Below are 22712 nucleotides of genomic sequence, written 5' to 3' on the forward strand. Positions count from 1 at the left end.
CATTCATAGCAAATAAAACCCAGTTTATTTATTTGAAAGTGTTTATTTAAAAGCCACAATCCCTTCAAAATCTCCTTGAATATCTGAAAAAAATAACTCCATAATCGTGCATTACTGAGAAGCAAAGCATAATCCTAAATGAGGAGAAACATTAAAAACAACTGCACGCACTCCAATGAACGTAGACAAACAGCTCACTTTAGGTGGACATTTAAACTGATATACTCAAGCCACCAATGTTCAGCGCTTTACAATAATATGTTTAAAATTAGACAAACTTTGGCTGCAGACAACAGGAGAAACTTGTAAAAAAAATCCATTTTAAAAGGACTCAATTAACAACAGGTCAATTGGATATCTACTCTCCTACCTAACTAACAAAAGTCCCTTCTCGTATAAATGCTCGAACCAGGTAGTCTATCATTTCTCAGGGTTGCTGTACAAAAATAGTTCATCTCCTTACACTTACAGTACATATGTGTTTGCAGGAGTGCTAAATAGTTGGAGCGAATAACTGGTTAGAAATAAATAGAATGCTGACAGCAGAGCTAAAAGATTGAACAGATCTGCTGGCAAACGGGCTTGAATAGATGAGGGGGGAAAGTGCTTGTAACTGCATTAAAAAGCTGCTTTTCTCTCAGTGAACTGAGCTCTGAAGACAATTTGAGCTTGTTTTTTATCACCCGCAGCAGATACAGCTCATCTCGTGTCAAATCAGTGAAAGCAGCTGCTTTTTTTTAAGGATTGGTTGGCCTGGAGCTGGAGTGTATACTGTCAGATGGTTATGAACTGAATAATAAGGCATGTGACTGATATGAGAATATCCCTTTGAAAAGGATGATGGTCAAAAAGCTACACGTTCTGAACCTTCATGGCATCCTTAGGCCAGCTGTATGAATCCAGAGTGAAGGAGTCGTAGTCGGAGTTGTAGACATGGGATAAAATGAAGGCCTCTTTATCTTTGGGTTCAGGGTACCATGAGGCAATGCCCTGCTTGTAGGCATGATCCACAATCTGAAGAAGATAAAACAGAGAGAGTGTGTTAGTGCTGGAGCAAACACAGTGGCAGTTCTAGAGGGTGGCTGGGTAAGCCCACCATCTGAGCCCCTTAAATCTGGAATCATGGAACAATGAAGTCTGCATTTTTACAAAAACCGCATGAATTTTGTACTTAAGCAGACTGAACAACTGGTTAGGGATGTAAGTATTTCTCTTTATGTGCACATTAACCAGCTGCACTGAGCAGATATGAACCACTACTTATTAATGTAGCCAGATCCTGGTATAACCAAACCCCCAAAACAAACAAGGACAAGTGCAAGTATTAAATCGAAATACTTTATATAGAAAATAATACCAATATATTAATATGCACACATCTGGCTACTTTAATAACTAATCAACCTAATAGATTTATAAGCGACTCCTACAACAAGCCTATAGACACTTAAAATAAGTGTCGATGTGAGACAATGACAATCTTCAGTGGTGATTTTTGCTATTCTATATTTCTTTTTAAGAACAGTACATTTCACTTGACATAGAACATATTTAATAAGCTTATTATTAAATAAACTTAATTTATTGTTTATTACAGGGGAGTCAAACTCAGTTCCTGGAGGGCTGCAGCTCTGCACAGTTTAGTTCCAACTCTAATTAAACACACCTGATCGTACTAATAGAGTTCTTCAGGCTTGTTTGAAACCAATAGGTTCGGGTGTTGAAGCAGGGTTGGAACTGAACTGTGGCTGTTTCTCATGCGTCCTCCTGTTCTCTTTTATATTATTCATCAACAAAGTTCAGTTCCAAAATTCAAGACCCTAAGAACAGAGGACGCGTGAAAATTCACGGATGGGTTTTTGATAACAAGGACGAACCGATGCAGACTTAAGCACGGAACTCGCTCTAGAAGCCCCAGAAGTCATTGCAATGGGTTAGAGGAGGTGGGAAAGCACTGCTTTTTATATAGATCTATTATTCTATTGTTCAGAGATATCACAAATCTCTGGAGTTTCTCTAAATGTGAACATGAAGTAAACATAAAAAAGGCATAAACACATCAAGGTTGTTTATTTGCTGAAATTTGTATTAAAATTCGTTTTTTTTGTCTTGTGCAAAAGCATATCTGTAAGGTATATACTTCTGTCTCTGCGTTCTTGGAATTTAGAAACAACCTATGTAGGGCTGCGGCCTTCCAGGAACTGCGTGTGACACCCTTGGTTTATTATTTAATAAACTTGGTATTATAATTATACCAGGGTTTCTGCAGGTTTCACCAAGTCAAGTTTAAGACTTAAAGACCATCAAGAACGTAACTTTAAACTTATATAGGGCTAATAGCGAAGGCTTTTTTGTAATGGCCCAGCAATAAAAAAATTTCTTGCCCCATTAAAAAAAAACTAATTCTAATTAGTTATTTCTTAGCATTATATTTTAATTATTCATTAATTCATTTTCTTTTTGGCTTAGTCCCTTTATTAATCTGGGCTCGCCACAGCGAAACGAACTGCCAACTTATCCAGCATGTGTTTTACGCAGCGGATGCCCTTCCAGCTGCAACCCATCTCTGGGAAACACCCAAACACTCATACACTACAGACAATTTAGCCTGCTCAATTCACCTGTAGTGCATGTCCTTGGACTTGTGGGGAAAACCGAAGCACCCGGAGAAAACCCACGTGAACGCATGGAGAACATGCAAACTCCACACAGAAACGCCAACTGACCAAGCCGAGGCTCTCACCTGCGACCTTCTTGCTGTGAGGCAACAACACTATTTTAATTACTTACAATAATTATTAATTTAAAGGATCTGCTTGTGTCAAAACAAGCAGACCTTTATTTTTTTTCAACAATGTAAATTAAAACTTGGATAAACTAAATGTATGCACGACAGACTGATATAATATTAGTTATGATTGGTGTTTTGCTAAAAGTTTTATTGAAATGCATTTTCAGTGATTGGATGTGTTGGATGATTTAAGACCTGGAAGATATTTCAATTTAATTTAAGATATTTCAATTTGATATTTAAGACTTTAAGGCCTAAAATTTAGTTATGGACTTTTTAAGACCCTGTGGACACTGTTATACATTTTGCTGCTCTAGAAAAACACTTAAAATAAGTGGCATGGCAACACTGCAAGCACACAAAAAACCATCTGTTGTCAGGTTTGTTATAGGTGTTGTAATATCAAATTAATCAAAAAAAAAAAAAAAAACCACAATAAAAACAAACACGAAAGATACCCAACAGTCAATTACCAAACATTCAGATTTGTGTTGTTCTGCAAGCTAAACACACTAAAAAAAAATTTACTCAGGCTAATTTAACAATTAGTTTTACTGTCATGTTCTTAACATAAATTCATCTTCAACCAATAACTTTCAGTGATAATTTAATGAATATAACATGACAAAGATGTTTGGTATACCTTGAGCAGTTTTTGCAGATTATTGTGGAACTTCAGATAGAGGACTTGTCTAACAACAAGGTTATTATAGTTTAGCATTTTTTAATTAAGTGTATATTTTGATATAACATTTCAGATTAATTACAGTTCATTCATTAATGGTTTTGTTAATTTTAGTCAAAGACTTCAGAATACACAAGACGTGTCACTCGTATAGTTTTGAATGGGGAAAAGTGTAACGTCAATATGGCAAATGGAGCCCCACTTACTAGTACAGGAGCCAATCATAGATCACTAAAGACTTTTCTCAGGGGGAGAAGCTCGGACCATAAATCTTGAAATATGGGCTTTTAAATGAACAAACTACACTTGAAAACAAAAGATTTTTGGTTTTGTAATCTGTATGAAACGAACGCGAGGTACAGTCCGTCATGTCAAACGCACATTATATGGCAGCAGCAACTACTCGAACACCTACAAACTTGTAAACGGAGTGACTTATTTCTGGAGGATATTCACCATCAAGACCAAGTTGTGAACTACTTCAGAAGACCAGCGTGATCAGACGATCTTTATTCAGAAGATGATAATGTGTAGAACAGCCATAAATGATGTTGGTGTCGAGATCTCATTCTTTTCGAGTACGTATGCGCATTAGCTTGGGCAACCTAAAAATTTGATTTGAACGTTTAGAAAAGAAACTTATGAGACTGATGTCGTTTAATTTTATTGGTGGTTCTAAATATGTAATGTAATCATAAGCTTGGCAAACAGTTTTGGAGAATTTGATGTTTCCTCATTCAGACAGAATGCTTGAGCATACTCGCCCAGAGGAGTTCCAAAAATGGCCGCAGAATGAAATGACCTGCGTTAAAGGGATTTTGTTTTAGTTTTGTTTTTATTCTATAAACACAATTTTTATTTTTTAAATATTAAGTTTGTTAAAGAGGAATTACTACAACTTAAACAGTTAGAACATGTTCAGGGTTTGATATAGAAAAGTTTAGTGTTTGCACAGCTTGGGTGTCAGGGGTGTCCAAACTCGGTCCTGGAAGGTCGGTGTCCTGGAGAATTTATCTTCAACACACCTGCCAGGAAGTTTCTAGTATATCTAAGCGTATGATTAGCTGGTTCAGGTGTGTTTGATTAGGGTTGGAGCTAAAATCTCCTGGACACCAGCCCTCGAGGACAGAGTCTGGACATCAACCCTTGTTCAAACCTTTTAGTCATAATGGTAAAATGAATGAGTTTGAATAGACACCTAACCCAAACTTCTTCATATTAAAGATCATGCATGTAGTTAAACGTGTCTAGTTTACATCGTTTATAAATATGGTTTACATATAAACCATATGTCTAATGAAAAAAAAATCTTAATTTGGTGTGTTTCTCATACACATTTCTGTATGCTAAAGAATGTAGCTTTTGTGCTAATGAATTTAGCTCACCATCAGTAGTAAAAAACACTACAGTCCTGTTTTTTGGCAAAATCTGACCTGACAGCTCTGACAACCTACTTTGCTGTATTAATAAATCTCTTAATTTAGCATGTTCTCATTCCATATTTCTGATCGGTGTCAAAGTGAAGAGTTTGCAAACAAGTCCTGATCTTTATGTATCATCATCATCATCATCATCATGTGCATACATTGACAGCTACTGACCTTAACAGCGATTTTAAAGGACACTTCTCTGATGGTCTTCAGTGGAGGATACAGTCTTCCCTCAGCCAAGTGCTCCTCAGTGACCATCTCAGAAATGGCCTGGAAAAGAAATCAAGCTTTAACACTGTCGGTTTGTTCACTGTTGTTCCCTAACGAAGCTTCATGTATGTTAACCTCTGCTGTAGTGAGGAAAATGTCGTCCGAGATGTGGCGAACACCACAGGCAATAACTCCCAACGCGACTCCAGGAAACACATAAGCATTGTTTCCCTGCCCAGGATAGAAGCTGCGCCCATCTGCCAAAGTGACCTTTTTAAAGGGGCTTCCGCTGGCAAATATACCCCGTCCCTGTGACACACACATATATGCAATTTAAACTGATGTGAAACTGACTTGGTATTTTCACCCTGATATGACGCTATTAGTTTAGCGAACTATTCTATTATTAAGTGTGTATTATTACCTCAGTAAGTGTGTAACACTGCTCTGCTGTGCACTCAGCTTTGCTTGTGGGATTGCTGAGGGCAAAAATAATTGGCCGTTCGTTGTTAGCAGCCATGTTCTTGATGATCTTCTCAGTGAAAGCACCACCTATAGCAGCCACACCTGTAGATGGCAATAGAAACAGCAAGCTTCAAACCTGTAAAACTGCATTTACAGCAACACACAAAGTGCTACATAAACAAATTTGTGTTCCTGCTGACAGCCCCTAGTGGCTTCAGTTTGTTTATTTTTTGCCAGATCAGGCACATTTCATGGCAAGTTCAAACCAAACATAGATTAAAACATTATATACTAATAACAACTTCATGTTTCGATTAGAGTTAAAAAAAAAAAGACTTTTAAATTTATTTTAATATGATTTTTGCTTAAAGTTTTTAATACATTTTTTAAAACATCCATCGTAGTGCTCTCGGTATAAAAGTCTTGTTTAGACATCGTCACATTCTGATAAAATATATTTTTTTTATGGGGAGAGAAGCTTGACAGTGGTTACACTGACTGCATGACACTGGAAAAATCTATTGCATTGTTTTTTACTGTGTGATATATATTGTTATATGAATACAATTTCACTAGATGAGTTGAATAACTACTTAGAAAAAAATCATCATTTTGATTAAGATGTTTCTGTAGCCGAGTGCATAAATTATAATAATCTACAAGCACAAAATAATTCAAATAAAGAAATTAAGTAAACAGCGTTTTATTTTTTTCAAAGGAGTCTTACTGTATTCAGGTAAACAGTAATTGAATAATCAAAAGTAAAATAATACTGCATAGTCTTTGTTTCATAAATAATTCAATAAAATCGATCGTTGTTAATTTGTCAAATTTACAAACGGTACAATTTTTTATGTCTGAATGCTTTTACAACTCAGTTTCAGGCCTCAAAACACTTGCAAAAATGATCAATCGTAATCTAGACTTAATATTGCATATACTTGAGATGTGACTAATGTAAGTGATCACATTGCGATATCGATGCTGATATAATGTATTGTGCAGCCCTGCTACACACGGGTGGTGAATATATTCTTCCATAAATATAAGTGTCAACCTGGAGTGACTAATTTGGCATTTGGTGCAGGCAGTCGGATCATGCCTTGTGTCAAAAATATCTACATATATGTATATATATAATTTCTGTAATATTTTGTATTCTTTCATTTTCATAGCCAGTATCTACTTCTTAATGTCAATCCTGGTAATAATTAAACCTACCTATGTAGAGTCAAGCCTGAAATTATTCATAATTCTGACTTAAAGTGACTGTTATTGGATCTATCAAGTTTTTCTTTTGACCGAAAAAAAAAAAAAAAAAACTCAGGCTTTGCCAAAAGATAATAATGTGATGATGATGAACAAGAGTAATCATTGTGGGGATGAATATTTCAGCCTTGGCCTGGGGTTTAACAGGACATTTATGGTACATATCTTTTAAGAAATAAAATAAAAAATCTTTACATTACATTAAAAAAATGGAATGCATGATAGGATTTATTTGGCCGATGCTGATTGTCATACAGTGCAATACAATGCTACCTTTTTTTTTTCTTTTTTTTTACCTCCATTAAATTAGTTTTACTGAGCATGGATTAGTTTCATTTTACATTCAACAATTTAGGAGAGGCATGACAATATTTAAAGGTGATTTTTGCAATTTAATATTTCTTTTAAGAAGTGTAACTTTTTTTGACAAGTAACAGGATATATTTATTTAATAAACAACAAATATAGTCTGTGCTGTTGTGTTGCTATATGTAAATTATACTTTTTGCTGCTTCTGAAAAATAATGACTCGCTTATGTGCAGACATTTTTACCCAAATTGACCAATGGTTTTGTGCCAGTGCTCGAGCATGGTCTATAATAGGTACATGCATTTCATATATAAATATTAGACTCAAGTCTGACATGTTGTAAGGATTCCATTTCGTTTTTGCAGGTATTTAATGATTTTTCTCTGAGAAAAATAGATTATTCAAAAAGACATGCAGCTCATTTCCTCAATGTAATTAAAACTGCCTTTTCAATATTATTACAGATCATTTAAATTCAATATCAGCTGATAAATGTTGGCCAATGACACATTGCTGCATTCACATTAAACAAATGAACTAAAGAGAGCTGAAGTTTACATACTAAAATGACTAAACCTGAAATAAAAATACACTGAATCTATTTAAACCTAGATTATAGATTAATATAACTTTTTAAAAAGCTAAAACATGATTAAGGCATATAACCAAATGACAAAAGCATAAAATCAGGAAAAAAAAGCTACTTCAAAATCAGTACAATGATATATAATAAATATAAATAGTGCAAAAATACAAATGCTAAAGTCCTTGTTTACCGATGATAGCTGTGGGCTTGATGGTTTCCACCACTTCCTCCAGGGTTTTTATGTGAGGATGATCATGAGCAAACTCTTCCTTCTCATGGTTCAGGTGACTTCTGCCCTAGATGGCCAAGGGACACAAAATAACAGGCATAACATTTAATTTTGGTGTTCAAACGCCATCTATTACTCTAGTTCATGCACAATTAAGCCTACATATATTTGTATATTCAGATGTTGGGTAGGAGGCTTGATAGCTTGAAGGAACAAATTCCAAAAACAGAACAACTGGTGTGGGTTTGGTTGTTACCTTGACAATTAGGCCTTTGGAATCCACCATCCAGATCCTCTGGGCAGCTTCAGCATGAGGTATACCTTCCTTGGCCATGGCCATTATCAATAAGTGGGCAATTCCTAAAGCAGCCTGATCAAATAACAGACAAAATCCAAACAATTCTGATAATCTTGAAGTAACAAGTATGATTTGAAAGCCCACTATATTTGTATTCTTCATTCGCATCTTTCAGTTGAATTTGCATTACCTCTCCTGCTCCCTGAAACACAAACTTGTGATCAGAAAGTTTATTCTTCGTGATTTTAAGAGCAGCAAGAATCCCGGCGACAGCGACAGAAGCTGTGCCTGAAAAAGATAAACAAGCAAGTTTATGGCTCTTTAAGCTTTAGTAAAATAAGACTGTAATCGAAATAACCCTCTATACCCTTAAATAATGCACTATTTGAGAGAGCAGCCATTTGCAGTGGTGTTATATGTATTGCTCGGGTGTGATTTCTCTTTTTTTTTCCCAAAAGTAAAAATCTTGATGGTTCTGTGGGTTTTGTCTTTCCAAATTGATCTTTATTTCGTATTTTCTATTGGATTTAGATCAGGTGATTGGCTGGGCCATTCTACAGCTTGATTTTTTTTTCTCTGAAACCATTTGAGTTCCCTTGGCTGTGTTTTGGGTCATTGTCTTGCTCAAATGTCAACCCTGGTTTCATCTTCATCATCCTGCTAATGTAGATGTTGGACTGAAGCAGCTAATATTCATTTACACTTACGAAGGGCAGAGGCTTGCTGATTAACTAAAAGATTTCAGCTACCGTCTTTCACTGCCTTTTTTCACCTCCCTTTGTTCAGGTGTTCAATACTTTTTTCCTGTGTCATTTCATTTTATTACACATTACTTAATTTGTAAACTATTTAGATTGGATTTCTTTTTATAAAGGTGTTTATTTAGTCGTTAACATCTGGTGAAAATTTCAAGTCAACCACACCTTTAGAAATATGTTTTCTGAGAAAAATGGTGATATGTTGATTATTTATTTCCCCCATTGTATATATGTGAAATCAAATTACTACAATGAATGTTTCATTATTAATAGACAGCTTGAAGTGTTAAATAACTATAACAGGATTCACATTGTTAACATTTATCAAGCGGCAAAGTACAATAAAAATGGCATCCCTTCAGCACTCACCCACTTGTTTTCGTTTACTCGTTTGAGTGGACTATATTAGGGGAGTAATGTAGGTAATAGTGAATTTATAGAGGGCAATTTTGAATACAGCCTATGACTTTCAATTACTAAGATTGAACATCATTATAGTTTGGTAGTACAATGTGCACACCTACCTTGGATATCATCATTAAAGGTGCAATAACGGTTACGGTATTTATTGAGAATACGAAAGGCATTGCTGTTGGCAAAATCCTCAAATTGAATTAGACAATTCATACCATACCTGAAACAAAGTTATGAATAAAAATTATGACATGTTTGTACAGTATGCATTTCACACGCATTATCTTATACTCCAGTTAATCTTTAACCAACTACCTAAGCAAAGTCAGAATTAATTGAGCTCATGCACAAGGTCAGTCTGATCATGAAAAGATATTTCAGATTTGTGAACCGAATGAACTTGTGCACTTGATTTTATGTTAGTGCATACAGACCTTTTTACACCAAAAAATAAAAAAAATACAAACTGTATGCATATGATTTTGATCTTAAATGGATAATTCACCCAAAAATTACAATTTTATCATTATTTACTCTCTCTTAGAGACTCCTTTATGAGTCTCTTTCTTCTGTTCAACACAAGCGAAGATATTTTGAAGAATCGTTGATCTGTAACCATTGATATCCATAGTTTTGTTTTACCTACCATGTTAGTCAATGCTTACAGCTTTTCAGCTTTCTATATTGTTTTTATATTTGTGAATTTGAAATAATGAAAATTTGTGAATGAATAACTTGTGAATTATTAATAAAGAAGCGATCACATGCACAAGTTCAATATTTTGCATAAAAAGCACCCAAAATATCTCCATATAATAATTTCTTTCAAAGCCTTTTCTCACTTTAGTCAAACATAAGCTGATCTAAAGCAATGCCACATGTGTGCGTGTCATTCACAAAACCAGTTCAAACACAATAAACACAAAGCCAGATTACAGGCTGGACAAAAATGCATATATCTGTAAAGTTAATCACAGGAACTTCATATTTGTAATCCCACTTGGAGTTAGTGTGGAGTTTTCAACATTTTCTATCCATTTTAGTACAAAGGATTTGGTTGATCATGAGTGATTTATGAAAATACACAAATTTACTCACAAAATTGTCCGCAAGCATGATAAATGAATGAGACCCACTGAATTTTGTTAAACATTGTTAAACATACTTGTCAGTGACTGCTTGCATGAACTCATCAATGAGGTCATCGTATTCTTTGCCCCTCACTCTTTTGTGCTTTAAGCCGATGTACAAGGGGTCATCTAAGAGGGTCTGAAGTCAAATAAATAGAAATCAGTTAAAACAGGCAACAGGGTGTCAGTAAATGACACCCATGAACAACAAATGACAATTTTACAGTATATACAAGTTTTTAGTCAGTATCATTTTTAATCTATCTAATTTTATCAAAAGTGACAGTAAAATTTACAAAAAGCCATTTCAAATTCATTAAAATGTTTGAAGAGTTAAAATGGTTGAATTTCCTATTCAACAAAGAATCCTCAAAAAAACAATCATGATGATCACAAAAGCATTTTCAACATTGATGATAATAATAATAATAATAATAATGATAATAATAAATGTTTCACTAAATCTTATTGTTTTAGAGTCATTTATAAATTATCAAATAAAAATCAATATATAAAATAATTTACTACTTTAATATTTCAAAATAGTATTTTTACAGTGAAAAAATTAATATGCCTTAATTCACAAGGGTATTATCAAAAATATATAAAGTATATATAATAACCATAATAAAAATAATAATAATAATTAACTGTTTTTAAATGATAATCCCTTTTCCATAGATCACCGACACATTAATTATCCTTGAAGGACTTTAGTTTGATTTTGAAATTATTTTTGAAAAATATGATGATTAGTACGTTTCTTTGGCTAAAAGCACAAAAAAACATGGAAAACGCAAGTATAAATATACAGGCTTTGTAAATGCAAAAAAAAAAAAGAAAAACAACAACAAGAAAATACTTTTGTACAGACGAGCAACTATTCAAATTTTACCTGATTATCAGTGCCCACATCTAGCAGCACAGGCAGGCACTGCTGAGGTGGCACTCCTCCACATGCTGTATACAGAGCCAGTTTGCCCACTGGGATCCCCATTCCATAGCCACCCAGGTCTCCTAATCCCAGAATTCTTTCTCCATCCGTCACCACTATGGCCTATTAATTGACATTCAATGAAACTCCCATTTGATGGCACCAAAATAACAACATTATCTTTTAGCACATACCTTAATGTCCTCCTCTGGCCATGAGTTCAGCATAGTGGCGATATGCCCCTTGTCATGAATAGTAATAAACAGCCCTCTATAGAGAGAGAAAAAGTAATAAATGTATAAATAAGTCAAAATCACGTGCCACTTACATGTATGTTTTTTCCTGATCCAGCCAAGAAAAACAGGTTGGACTGGTCAGAGCTTTTATGAACAGTCTACTCAGAATCGGTCTCACTAAACTGGTCATTATAGGACCAGATTAAGTATAAACCTCACCTTGGTCTTCTGAAAGCAAGGCCATACTGTTGGCAGGCCAGGCCCACAGTAGGGGTGTAGACAATAGGCATGAATTCTTCAATGTCAGAGGTCAACACACGATAAAAAAGCTTCTCGTTCCTGTCTTGCAGGGTCATCAGCAATATGTATCTGCAGAATTATGAGCAGGAATGGGATTTGAGTCTGTGCTTCTGATTTCAGGATCATGCACTTAATGATTTAAGCAACGTCTGTTTACTTGTCTAGAGGATTACTGCGCGTCTCGTAGCTCTTCATGACACGAAGCACTTGGACATCTTGAGAGAGAAAACAGGGAGGCAGCAGGCCATGGATGCCAAGTTGTAACCTCTCCTCCAGGGTGAATGCCATGCCCTGTTAGCGTAACACCATAAAATTATTAACCACAAATGTACAACAAAAAAACTTGCACTCCTCCTACAGACTACAAATGACTGCTCTGCAATAGGGTCTGCATGGGCAGGTTTCCAGCTTACGGTAGCATGCATCACATGCTGGATCTATTTATTTCTGACCAATGGGAAGCAAGTCTGGCCAACCTCCCCTGCTAGTTTCTTCACTCCCAGTTTACGCCTAACAGTTTCCATCCACAAATGCTTTAAAGTTGTACCCATTCCTCATCCCATATTTCAGTCTGACTTGAGAGTCTTCACAAACAGGATGCATAATGTGAAAGCAACATTTCCACAGGCACATTTCCATGACACTGCCGAAAAAGTGCTTTGCAAAACGCAAGAGTCATTTCCTACACTGATTTTGAGATGCCTAAGCACATTTAGAGCATCTCCTCTTTGTAATGTGTATTAGGGGCCAAAGTATGCATTCAGATCTCATAGTTCCACTTTCATACTTTCTTATCAATTGGGACTTTGGTATTACTAAATGTTATAAAAACTGCATCAAAGCACCGACTCCTGACAATCTAATACCTGATGGTCACGTAGACCGCATTTGAGACCCAAAAGATGCTTACTTTGTTCAAGTGGGGGTTCCTTGTGATATCGTAGCCTCGTTTTCTGGTGAAGACCGTGCCTTTGGAGTTCACACCTGTGTGGCAGACCCTCACTGCCCCAACCATTGCAGGAGGGAGCAATAAAGGACTGGAGAAAGCCCTGCATAGCGTCAACACACTCTTACCCGAGAGAGAGTTCATTATTCCTGCAAAAGATATCAGCTTATTAGAAAGTTCCTTTTGAACTGTATGCATTGTTTCTGGAAAACCTTATTCATGTTGTTTTGGTAGCTGGTAGACCATCTTAGACCAGCACCAATGCAGCTGGTGAGTCTGGATTTTGCAACATGTTAGTTATTATCTAGCTAAAGAGCCAACTTAAGCTAGGTTCTTCTAACTAGAATTGTGTACAGAAATAAGCTTCATAGCAATCATATTTAGCGTACATTACACAAATTTCCGAGTTAATATGATGATAAATGGCTGCAAGAATGATAAATTGACTATAACCGCTTTTGCAAGTTCAGCAAGTTAGTCCACTCCAATTGTAAACAAGGCCCTTCTGGAGAAAACAAATAGCCATTTAATGTGTTCTAAATTAAATAATAATGTAGAACCAATATATAAAAAACCAATTCAACAACAGCATGCGTCTGGGGCCACATGCACATTTACGGAGAGCTTTAGCATTGTCATTGTTCTATAAAAGGATACGTCTGTTTACAAAGCCGCGTACCTGAGATCGGCCAGTCCACCGGCAGCTTCTGCTTCAGTAAGTTTGTTCCAAACGCTGACTTGCTGCTGCCTGTGTCCGCTGACGGGCGCTTTATCTGCGGATGATGTTGTAATCGACTGATACAAACGATCCAGGTCTGTTTGACATTGACGCTTTCGCTTCCCAACACTCTCGCTTTAGTCCCGCCTCGTTTAGTCAGAAATGGCCAATAGGGAGAGGCGATTCCAGTGACGGCGTTTCCAAATAAACGGAAAAGATTTGTAGGCCTGTCTGCCTGGCAGCTTCCCCGTGGTTTGTTTGTTCAAACGTTTGGATTGGGAGTATCTGCTTTATGAAGATGTATGCTTTTATCGAGTATTTCGTGAAAAGCTCGGTTATATTTTTATTTTATCAAGCTTCAAGAAGCTTTATGGTCTTGGTACAATCAGAAGAAATATACAAAACAGCTTACTCCCTAAACAGCCTTTTAGTTAACGTTACCTATTAATAGTGCTGTATGTAATCATAAAACTAACTTCTTACTCGTGTATAAAAACGTGTGCCACGAATGTAAGTAAAGTCTACCAGTCCGAAAGCTTGTAAAAAGTAACTTTATTACAGTTTCCATCCACTTTCTACATCACTTTTTTAGCTTATTAGAAACACAAAACACATTTTCTCTTTGAAACTGATGGTACAATTATTAAAACAATTATTAAAGAGTATGAAATTATACAGCTTTTCTTTTAAAATACAGCTAAATTAAAATATATTTAGCTCTGGAGAAGAAAAAAAAATCAAGGACCACTTTAAAGTTAACATTATCTGGATTTGCCAGTTATAGGTAGATTGTTGTTGTTTTTGTTGTTGTTGCTGCTGCTTTTGATAGTGTTTTTTTCTTCCCAGAGCTGCGTACGCATACATACAGAAAAACATAAATCTTCCCGAGGATTTAATTCAAATAAAAGCACCACAAGAAGACAACAAAACAAAAAAACTACACCAAACACTAACTAAAAGTAAACAGAACAACTAAATGAACCAAAGAGACTCATGTTTAACCTTCACAGAAGTGCATTCATTCTTAGTCATTTACTATATAAACTGATCAAGTACCAAAAACCTTGCTGTGGTTAATAATTAAACAATGTACAGTAAAAACAGTGAAAAGTTACACTGGCAGTATAAAACAAAGAAAAACTTTTAAATTGAATACACAGAACATCTAAAACCAATGTAAAAAATATATTTAAAAAAAAAAGAGTAAGTTTTTAAAAAGACAAACAGTTTTCCAGGAAATCAATTAAATCAACTGAAGTGCACTATTAGTCCCAATGACGGTAGTTCAAAAGGCATTCACTTGTAGGTTGTGGATAATGACAGATCAGTTTGGAAATGAAGGACAGGTCAAGGACTTAGATCACAACGCTTGTGCCACTGCGAGAGCTCTTGTCCTGTAAGAGAAAGATTATTCATGAGACAAACATTTATTTATTCTTTTAAAAGAAAATCCCTTTTTAAAATCTGACTTCATTCATTTTCATCTACTTCTATACCTCTGCCTTGCTGCAAACCCACGGGATAGTTTTTCAATAAAAACATTAAAACTGAAATTGTCAGAATTTGCCCTCATGCATTTCAAAACCTGTATGACGTTCTTTCTTCTTCCACAACAAAAAAGAAGACAGTTTGAAGAATTTGTTCATGCAACTCAAACAAACAGGGTTGTTTTACAAACTGCCTTTTGTGCTAGCAGAAAAAAACTTATTCATACATGTTTGTAATAATGAGGCAGAACAAAGGTCTGTTCACACAGAGGACAACAGGGGCAGACTGGGACTAAAAATCAGCCCGGGCACTGTAGCCACACCAGCCCACATTACCACACCGACACAGCCCCATGCACGAACACGCACATTCACTACTTATATAGGTGTACGGATGGTGAAATAATATAAGCAATACCATATATGTAATTGACATTTAAACATTTAATGTATGTGACTGGAACAAAAACAAATTTATATAAGCAATCATTTCATTCATTAATTTTCTTTTCGGCTTAGTCCCTTTAATCTGGGATCACCACAACGGAATGAACCGCCAGCTTATCCAGCATATGTTTTATGCAGCAGATGGCCTCCAAGCTGCAACCCACTGTGAAATCCCTGTACACACACACACACACACACATTCACATAAATGCTCTACGGACAATTAAGACTACCCAAGTACATGTGTTTGGACTTGTGAGGGAAACCAGGAGGATCCCACCCGAACACAGAAACACCAACTAACCCAGCCGAGGCTCAAAATAGTGACTTTCTTGCGCCCCTGCGCTCTCTTTCGAGACTATTTCAGTTAAGTTTATCCATTTGGCAGCATTTGATTTTAGAGATTTTTTTTTTTGCTTTCTCTGAGCTTTTCCGCACCGCCTTTCCTTTTTTTATGGTCCATCTCTGACAATTAGCTTGTGGTGCACAAACTATTTGTTTGACATTCTTGCCAGATTTTGATTATGTCCACGTAACCTCTAATTGGGTCGGCCCATCTCGAAACCAGCCGGTCATTGCTGGTTGGGCCAATGCTTAACATTTATTATTATTATTACTATTATCATCATCATCATAATACTCACATCTTGCAAGAGATAAAAGCTGCCTGCATGTAAAAAAAATACATATAAAAAATAAATAAATAAAAATAGCTGACCGGCCCACATTTAAGAAATAGTCCGGCCCTTTTGGCATTTGCAAGATTTGCCAGATGGTCAGTCCACCCCAGGAGGACAATAAATATAGTAAGCAAAAGGAAGAAGAAAATTTAAAAGAATAGTTCACCACAAAAAGGAACAATTCCTCTTCATTTACTTACACTAAAGTGGTTCTAAACTTTAATTTCTTCTGTTGAACTCAAAGATATTTTTTAAGAATGTTGGAGGCCAGAACCCATTGACATCCATAGTAAAAACAAAAATGTTATGCAGGTCAATAGCTTCTGCTTTTTAACACTTTTAAATGTACCTCCTTTTGTCGTCAACAGAAAAAAATAACGCAAACATGTTTGGAAAAGTAGAGGGTGAGTAAATTTTGGGTAAACTATCCTCAAATGGATACACAATGAAATGTATGCTAGTCACTTGACTGGTATTTGTGCTATTAGTTAATGCCGCATAAAAATATCTTAACCATTTGGTACCTGTTTTTTAGTATGCCCACCTAATTATCACCAGCTCTTCTTGTTTGTGATTTCACTGGTTTTTGCACTGCATTAAATATGAAAATGACCCGCTGCATATGTGCATTTAATTTATTCACCGAGATCATCACTCACAATGGTCCCTTTATAGTATGTCGCACTTGCAACATTTCTCCCACATAGCATGAACAGGCCCTAAATGATGACAGCATTTTTATTTGAGATATATCCCTTTTAGCATGTCATTTTTGAGACCACAGAACATAATCATAACATCTTATGTTTATCTCAAACTTGTAGTTTGTAGGAATTTTTGGACCAAAAAAATGCTTGTTGCAAGTAATAGCATTTTTTATCAGTTGAGTAATTTTGAGGAGCTCACAAAATGTGTGAAGGTGTTAAAACAGCAAAATTCCTCCATCACACAATTATTTAGAAAGATCTGCAGTAAATATCACAACTACAATGAGTAAAACTAGCATGTTTGAGCATTCTGTTCTATTTACAAACATCTTGTGATGTCATGTCCTGTTTTCAGTTTGTTTAGATGTCCATGTCAGTCAAACCATGCCAGATTTCATTGATAAGTCCAATCTTTTAAAAGGTCTTGGTCTGTTTTTTTGGTCCAAGATGCACCATGGATGTGATGGTAGCATATATAATTATATGAAATGAACTACACTATAAGAGCAGTCCCACTTTAAATCAACCCAAAAGTGTGAACACGCCCTTAGAAGTCAACAAAACATAAATCTACACTCTTACCGAGAGCTGTTCACCCCTCCTGCTGTGGCCAGGCAAAATGTCAATGGAAGAGTAAGCTGGAGGATTTTCAGACAGTTTCCCTTGAGATCGCCTTCCCTTTCTGTAACTGTCCTCTTCGTCTGAACTCCAGGATCCTCTGTGAGGAGATGAATAGCTCCTGTTTCCATTGTTAGTTGCATGCTCCAACTCCTCTAGCAGCTCTGCTTTACTGCGAACTCGTGGACGAGACCTGTTTGATTCTCCTCTGCGTCCTGATGAACTTCGACCTCCCCGTCGGTCATCCCAGTCTGACTCGTCGCTGTAGCTGCGCTGGTTTCCTCTCCGTGAAGATGCAGGATCACGATGAACACCATTGCGGTTTGAGCTTCCGCTGGACTGACTTGACTGCCTGGGCCTCTGATCATTGGTCCGCCGGGAGCTCTGTTTCGGTCGGCCTAAAATTGGAGGCAGCTGGATGACCCTGCGTTCCACACCTTGGACCCCCATCTCATCCAGGGCAGAGAGCATGCTGGGCGGCCTAGCTGGAAAAGTCACCGCCTGGGGAATGGATTGAGGTGGTGGTGACGCGTAATGGGGTTGCTGGGCTGCGTATTGAGGCTGATGGTTTTGGAATGGGACTCCTGTGTAGTGATGTTGAGGTTGGAGCATTGGGACGGCCATATCCATCCCTTGTACTTGGTTCTCCAGAAAATCTAACATCTGATTATTGGCACGTACATTTCCATTCATGCTGCCATTGGCATGGTATCCGTGAGAAGGTACGAATTGTGGGACCGGTTGAGGTGGAGGGATAGCCATAGGGGCCATGGGAAGATTGTGTTTGGATGAATGTTCAGAAAAAGAGCCTGCGGTGGACAAATTATTAGTGTGGGTTTATTACAGATCTGTAAAGTACCGTACCAGATTATTAGAGAAAGTTGTACTGACCTGAATAAAGTAAAGGATTTGCTTGAGAAGATGCATTTGAGGCAATGGGGGCATAGATGGGCTGGCCGTGAAACCATGGTACCATTGCCTTTTGAGCTTCACGCATCATCTTGTGTCGCATGACCGCTAAGACAAATGAGCATGGTAAATATTTTACAGTATTTTCAATCCTTTAAATTGTATACAATGATCATTTAAATTTTTTTTTAAATTTACTTTACAAAAGTCACTTTAGTATTGCAAATTGGTATTTAATTACATTTCAATTTTGATTATTATTTAAAATAATACTTGTATCAGTAATTTTAACACAAGCTATTAGTTGCAATTGTTACGCATTCTATAATTATAATTTATGATTAATAATATGATATATTGTTGTATTACTAATTTAGTTTTCATTGTCAAAAAAGTAAAACCATAGGAGTTTATATTATAACTTTTTACAAATTTTAAGGTGTCATTTTGTCATCAGATGTCATTTATAAAAACTAACAACCAGAAGTATTGCACTGTGATATAATATCTAGTTTGATAGACCTACAGTTAATGAAAAAGAGGCATAAAAAGTATCAATGAATACCTTTTTCAGGGCAGCAGCAGGTGCGAGGACAGCAGGGACAGCGGACGTAACAGCAGCAGTTCTGAGGACAGCACTGACAGCAGCAGACCCCGAACAGGATGATCAACAGTAGAGCCCCGAGGATGATGAGCAGCACAGTTAGCCAGTCTGGGAGGAAGAGGAGAGTGTGGGTGACCTCAACAGCATTAAAAAGGTGTTTTGTGCTAAAAGCCAGTCTTCAGTTGGCTGATACGTACTATAAACAATGAGTCTGATTTCCTTGTCGGAGTCTCCCACAACATCACCAGGCGCATCAATGGAACAAAAATACATGCCATTGTCCCACCACATGATCTCATTCATGGACAGATCAGCATCTGAGAAACACACAGTGAACATGCTAATTAACACATTATTATAATAAATGGTCTGTTGTTACCATTTGTTTGAGCTATGTTATAGTATAGTTATAGTATAATGTTTTTGAGCTTGTTATTCTCAGTAATACTGTGGTGACATTAAAATACAGTTGTATTAAGCCCTAAAAATCTACAGTATCATTAATCATAAACCTGACCAAAAATTTTGAAAAACATGCATTTCATTTATATTTCCAAATGTAAACTTTTTTTTGGTGATTTTCCACTATGTAATTAGCTCTAAAACTCATCTGTGGTTTATATTAACTCTTTTCTAAGGCCTCTAAACTATTACAACCTGATACAAAATCTCTGTTGGAAAAAAGCCTTTTCCTTATTAATTTCATACTTTTAATCCATATTTTGTTTTACCTTTTTAAAAAAGAAAATACCTATTTATAAAAACATCTACTCTTAGGTTATAGCTCATGTCTTTTTGTTGTGAAATATTATGACGACTTAAATTACTAGTAATATGTAGGTATAAACATTATGTGAAGATGAACAACTAAACATAGGTGAGATGAATATCCATAGACAAAAGTGCAGGCCTATATATCAAATGTGCATGCATTGCAATCATTATTTTATTGAACATTTCTGAAATTATTTTATGAAACTAGTGAAAGTTTATGAAAACATTTTATGAAAGCAGTCAGTAATGGTTACAAGAAATTTCTTGTTTTTAGATAATTAAAATAATAGTAAATGCACCAAATTGAATATAATGTGTGTTTGATAAAATGTGTACGTGTGTACTGTATAAATGTTTACATGTATATACAGTTGAAGTCAGAATCCTTAGCCCATTTTGATTTTTTTTTCTTTTTTAAATATTTCCCAAATGATGTTTAACAGAGCAATGAAATTGTCACAGTATGTCTGATAATATTTTTTCTTATGGAGAAAGTCTTATTTGTTTTATTTTAACTAGGATAAAAGCACTTTTAATTTTTTAAAACTATTTTAAGGTCAAAATTATTAGCCCCTTTAAGCTATATTTTTTTCGATTGTCTACACTACAGAACAAACCATCATTATAAAATAACTTGCATAATTACCCTATCATGCCTAGTTACCCTAATTAGCCTAGTTTAGCCTGTAAATGTCACTTTAAGCTGTATAGAAGTGTCTTGAAAAATATCTTGTAATATATTGTTTACTGTCAACATGGCAAAGATAAAAGAAATCAGTTATTAGAGAGGAGTTATTAAAACTATTATGCTTAGAAATGTTGAAAATAATCTTCTCTCCTTAAATGGAAATTGGGGAAAAAATAAACGGAAGGCTAATAATTCTGACTTCAACTCAATAACCTAATTTTTTTATATATAATTTGTGACATCTCCTGTGGGGTCCTAACTCACTGTTTTTAATGGAGATTTTGCGCTGTCGGTACTCCGTTCCCAGAACAGGTTCATTGATGCCTCTTTTCTGAATCACTATGCGAACTGTGCGCTTGCTGTCTGGACAGTCATTGGCTGGATCCTGCTTCATGTTCAGAGCTGCCTGATAAGCTAAATAAAGAGAGAACCAGATACAATCACATTCAATCAGCATACAACTTTCACCTATTCTTCAAAAAAGGCCTCCGACTGTATGTGCCAGTACTACAACAGCACTCACCAGCGGAGTAGTACTCCAGCACTGGATCCAGACAGAAGGACTTGTACCGCCATGTGACCAAAACATCCTGTTGGCTTGCAGAGGTGGAATAATCGCAGCGCAGAGTGACAGAACCAAACAGCATTGTGTGTCTCTCTGTCTCAGGAACAGTAACCTGGATAGAGAAAATCTCTGCAAAAGAAGAAAGATTGACGAACACTGTTAATCACAAATTCTTACATTTTTTAATGTACTTATATTTTCATTCATTCATTGACATTTAGTCATGCTTCTGAAAATGTTGTCACAAATGATAAAATTCACTTGAATGTAGGGTATACTGGCTTTTTGACTTATGAAAAAGAAAACTTTTATATGAAGGGACTAGTCCCAGAAGAGGGATGAGTGGCCTTCTCTGAATGCAAGAAGGGACACCCACTGGATGACTGGTCTACAAGGCTCTTCCAGGACTGGTGCCTTCATACCCAATTTCCCTTCTTCATAGGTCAAAAAGCCAGTATACCCTACGTTCAAGTAAATTGAATCATTTGACTGTTCCCTATTTCAGTTCGAACTCGGGGAAGCAAGCCTTTAGTCAGGCCGCCCCCTCATCCTGGAATACTCTTCAGCCTGAACTAAAAATGTCTGAGCTCATCCCAATCAAATCTTTTCGCTCTATTCTTTTTAACAAACAACAGTCCATTTCTCAATGTATGTGTTTTTTACATATTGTAATGTGGAGGAAGCTGAACAGCTAAAATTTATTTTTATATTATTTAAATTTTCTATTTATTATTAATATTAAATTTATGAATAAATTTGATGCATTAGTTAAAGTGCAATTTTTAATTAAAAAAATAAAAACATATCCATACCAATACACCCAAACAATTATAATTTAATAATTTTAATTAATTTGGCGAGCAGTGCTTGAAAAGCAGGAAAAATTGTACTAAAATATTACACATTTTACAGTTTTTTAAAGTAGTTAAAAAGTGAAATATTACAATTTAAATAAAAATACACATATTTGCCTAACTTAACGCTGTTTGCATTAACAAAATGATCACACAAATATAAATAATCCTCAAGAATGCACAAGGGTTCATAAATAGGCTGAAATAAGGCTTGGTAGTCACGTGATCGGGTTTATAGGCCTGATGTTTGCACCTGCTGGTCATTAACCTCTCAATTTACAGAACTCGCATAAGAAATGTGTTAAAAACGCTATACCAAGACTAAAACACATCCTCTGACGCCTCAGTCTAAACTCAGACAGGTATTTTAATGTCAGCTTACCTTCTGGAAATACGCAGAGTAGAAGCACAAGCACCTTGAGCCGCAGTTTTTGTTTCATGTTTCCCGGTTACACTGTAGTTTTTAGTCCTTTACCGTGTTTTTCCAAAGACAGCTAAATCCTATCGTAACTACTATAGACTTATAAATACGCTTGTCATCAAGTCAACGATAACATTTGACGGAAGCACATCCAGAAAACTTGTTATTTGCCTCTGCTCTCTCTCTCTCTCTCGAGTCCGTAGTGTAAACACACCTTTGCTCTGTCTGATCCCCCTCCCCCATTCCAGC

The 22712-nt window shown here is 36.0% G+C and overlaps 2 protein-coding genes across 2 annotated transcripts; both read right to left on the bottom strand.

Annotated features, from left to right (window-relative positions):
- Positions 1 to 27: 27 nt before the first annotated feature.
- me3 (malic enzyme 3, NADP(+)-dependent, mitochondrial) lies at positions 28 to 13821 on the bottom strand. Its single transcript, NM_001089356.2, has 15 exons — positions 13671 to 13821; positions 12956 to 13140; positions 12203 to 12336; positions 11965 to 12114; positions 11704 to 11779; positions 11471 to 11632; positions 10611 to 10714; positions 9556 to 9665; positions 8464 to 8561; positions 8232 to 8345; positions 7937 to 8042; positions 5541 to 5683; positions 5252 to 5425; positions 5078 to 5176; positions 28 to 1014 (listed from the first exon to the last, which is right to left on the bottom strand). The coding sequence occupies exons 2-15, from the start codon at positions 13133 to 13135 to the stop codon at positions 853 to 855; spliced, it is 1812 nt and encodes a 603-aa protein (NP_001082825.1). The 5' UTR covers positions 13136 to 13140; positions 13671 to 13821; the 3' UTR covers positions 28 to 852.
- Positions 13822 to 14244: 423 nt separating this feature from the next.
- On the bottom strand, positions 14245 to 22709 carry ildr1b (immunoglobulin-like domain containing receptor 1b). Its single transcript, NM_001004642.2, has 8 exons — positions 22425 to 22709; positions 21147 to 21317; positions 20888 to 21037; positions 19359 to 19478; positions 19123 to 19269; positions 18540 to 18665; positions 17613 to 18457; positions 14245 to 15103 (listed from the first exon to the last, which is right to left on the bottom strand). Exons 1-8 carry the CDS (start codon positions 22480 to 22482, stop codon positions 15065 to 15067), a joined length of 1656 nt encoding a protein of 551 aa, NP_001004642.2. The 5' UTR covers positions 22483 to 22709; the 3' UTR covers positions 14245 to 15064.
- Between the last annotated feature and the right edge of the window lie 3 nt (positions 22710 to 22712).

This window comes from Danio rerio, chromosome 9 (assembly GCF_052040795.2).
Source record: "Danio rerio strain M-AB ecotype USA chromosome 9, GRCz13ab, whole genome shotgun sequence".
NCBI classification, from domain to species: Eukaryota; Metazoa; Chordata; class Actinopteri; order Cypriniformes; family Danionidae; genus Danio; species Danio rerio.

Bases quoted from the DNA above. Each gene is read 5' to 3' on its own strand.
- me3 (NM_001089356.2), bottom strand. From the start codon at position 13,135: ATGAACTCTCTCTCGGGTAAGAGTGTGTTGACGCTATGCAGGGCTTTC. The intron at 12,337-12,955 runs GTAAGCATCTTT...TTACGCTAACAG, and splicing joins GGAACCCCCACTTGAACAAA to GGCATGGCATTCACCCTGGA. The intron at 11,780-11,964 runs GTGAGGTTTATA...CTCTCTCTATAG, and splicing joins CTTGCTTTCAGAAGACCAAG to AGGGCTGTTTATTACTATTC.
- ildr1b (NM_001004642.2), bottom strand. From the start codon at position 22,482: ATGAAACAAAAACTGCGGCTCAAGGTGCTTGTGCTTCTACTCTGCGTA. The intron at 21,038-21,146 runs GTGAGTGCTGTT...CTCTTTATTTAG, and splicing joins GCTGGAGTACTACTCCGCTG to CTTATCAGGCAGCTCTGAAC. The intron at 15,104-17,612 runs GTAAGAGTGTAG...TTTCTCTTACAG, and splicing joins GGAGGGGTGAACAGCTCTCG to GACAAGAGCTCTCGCAGTGG.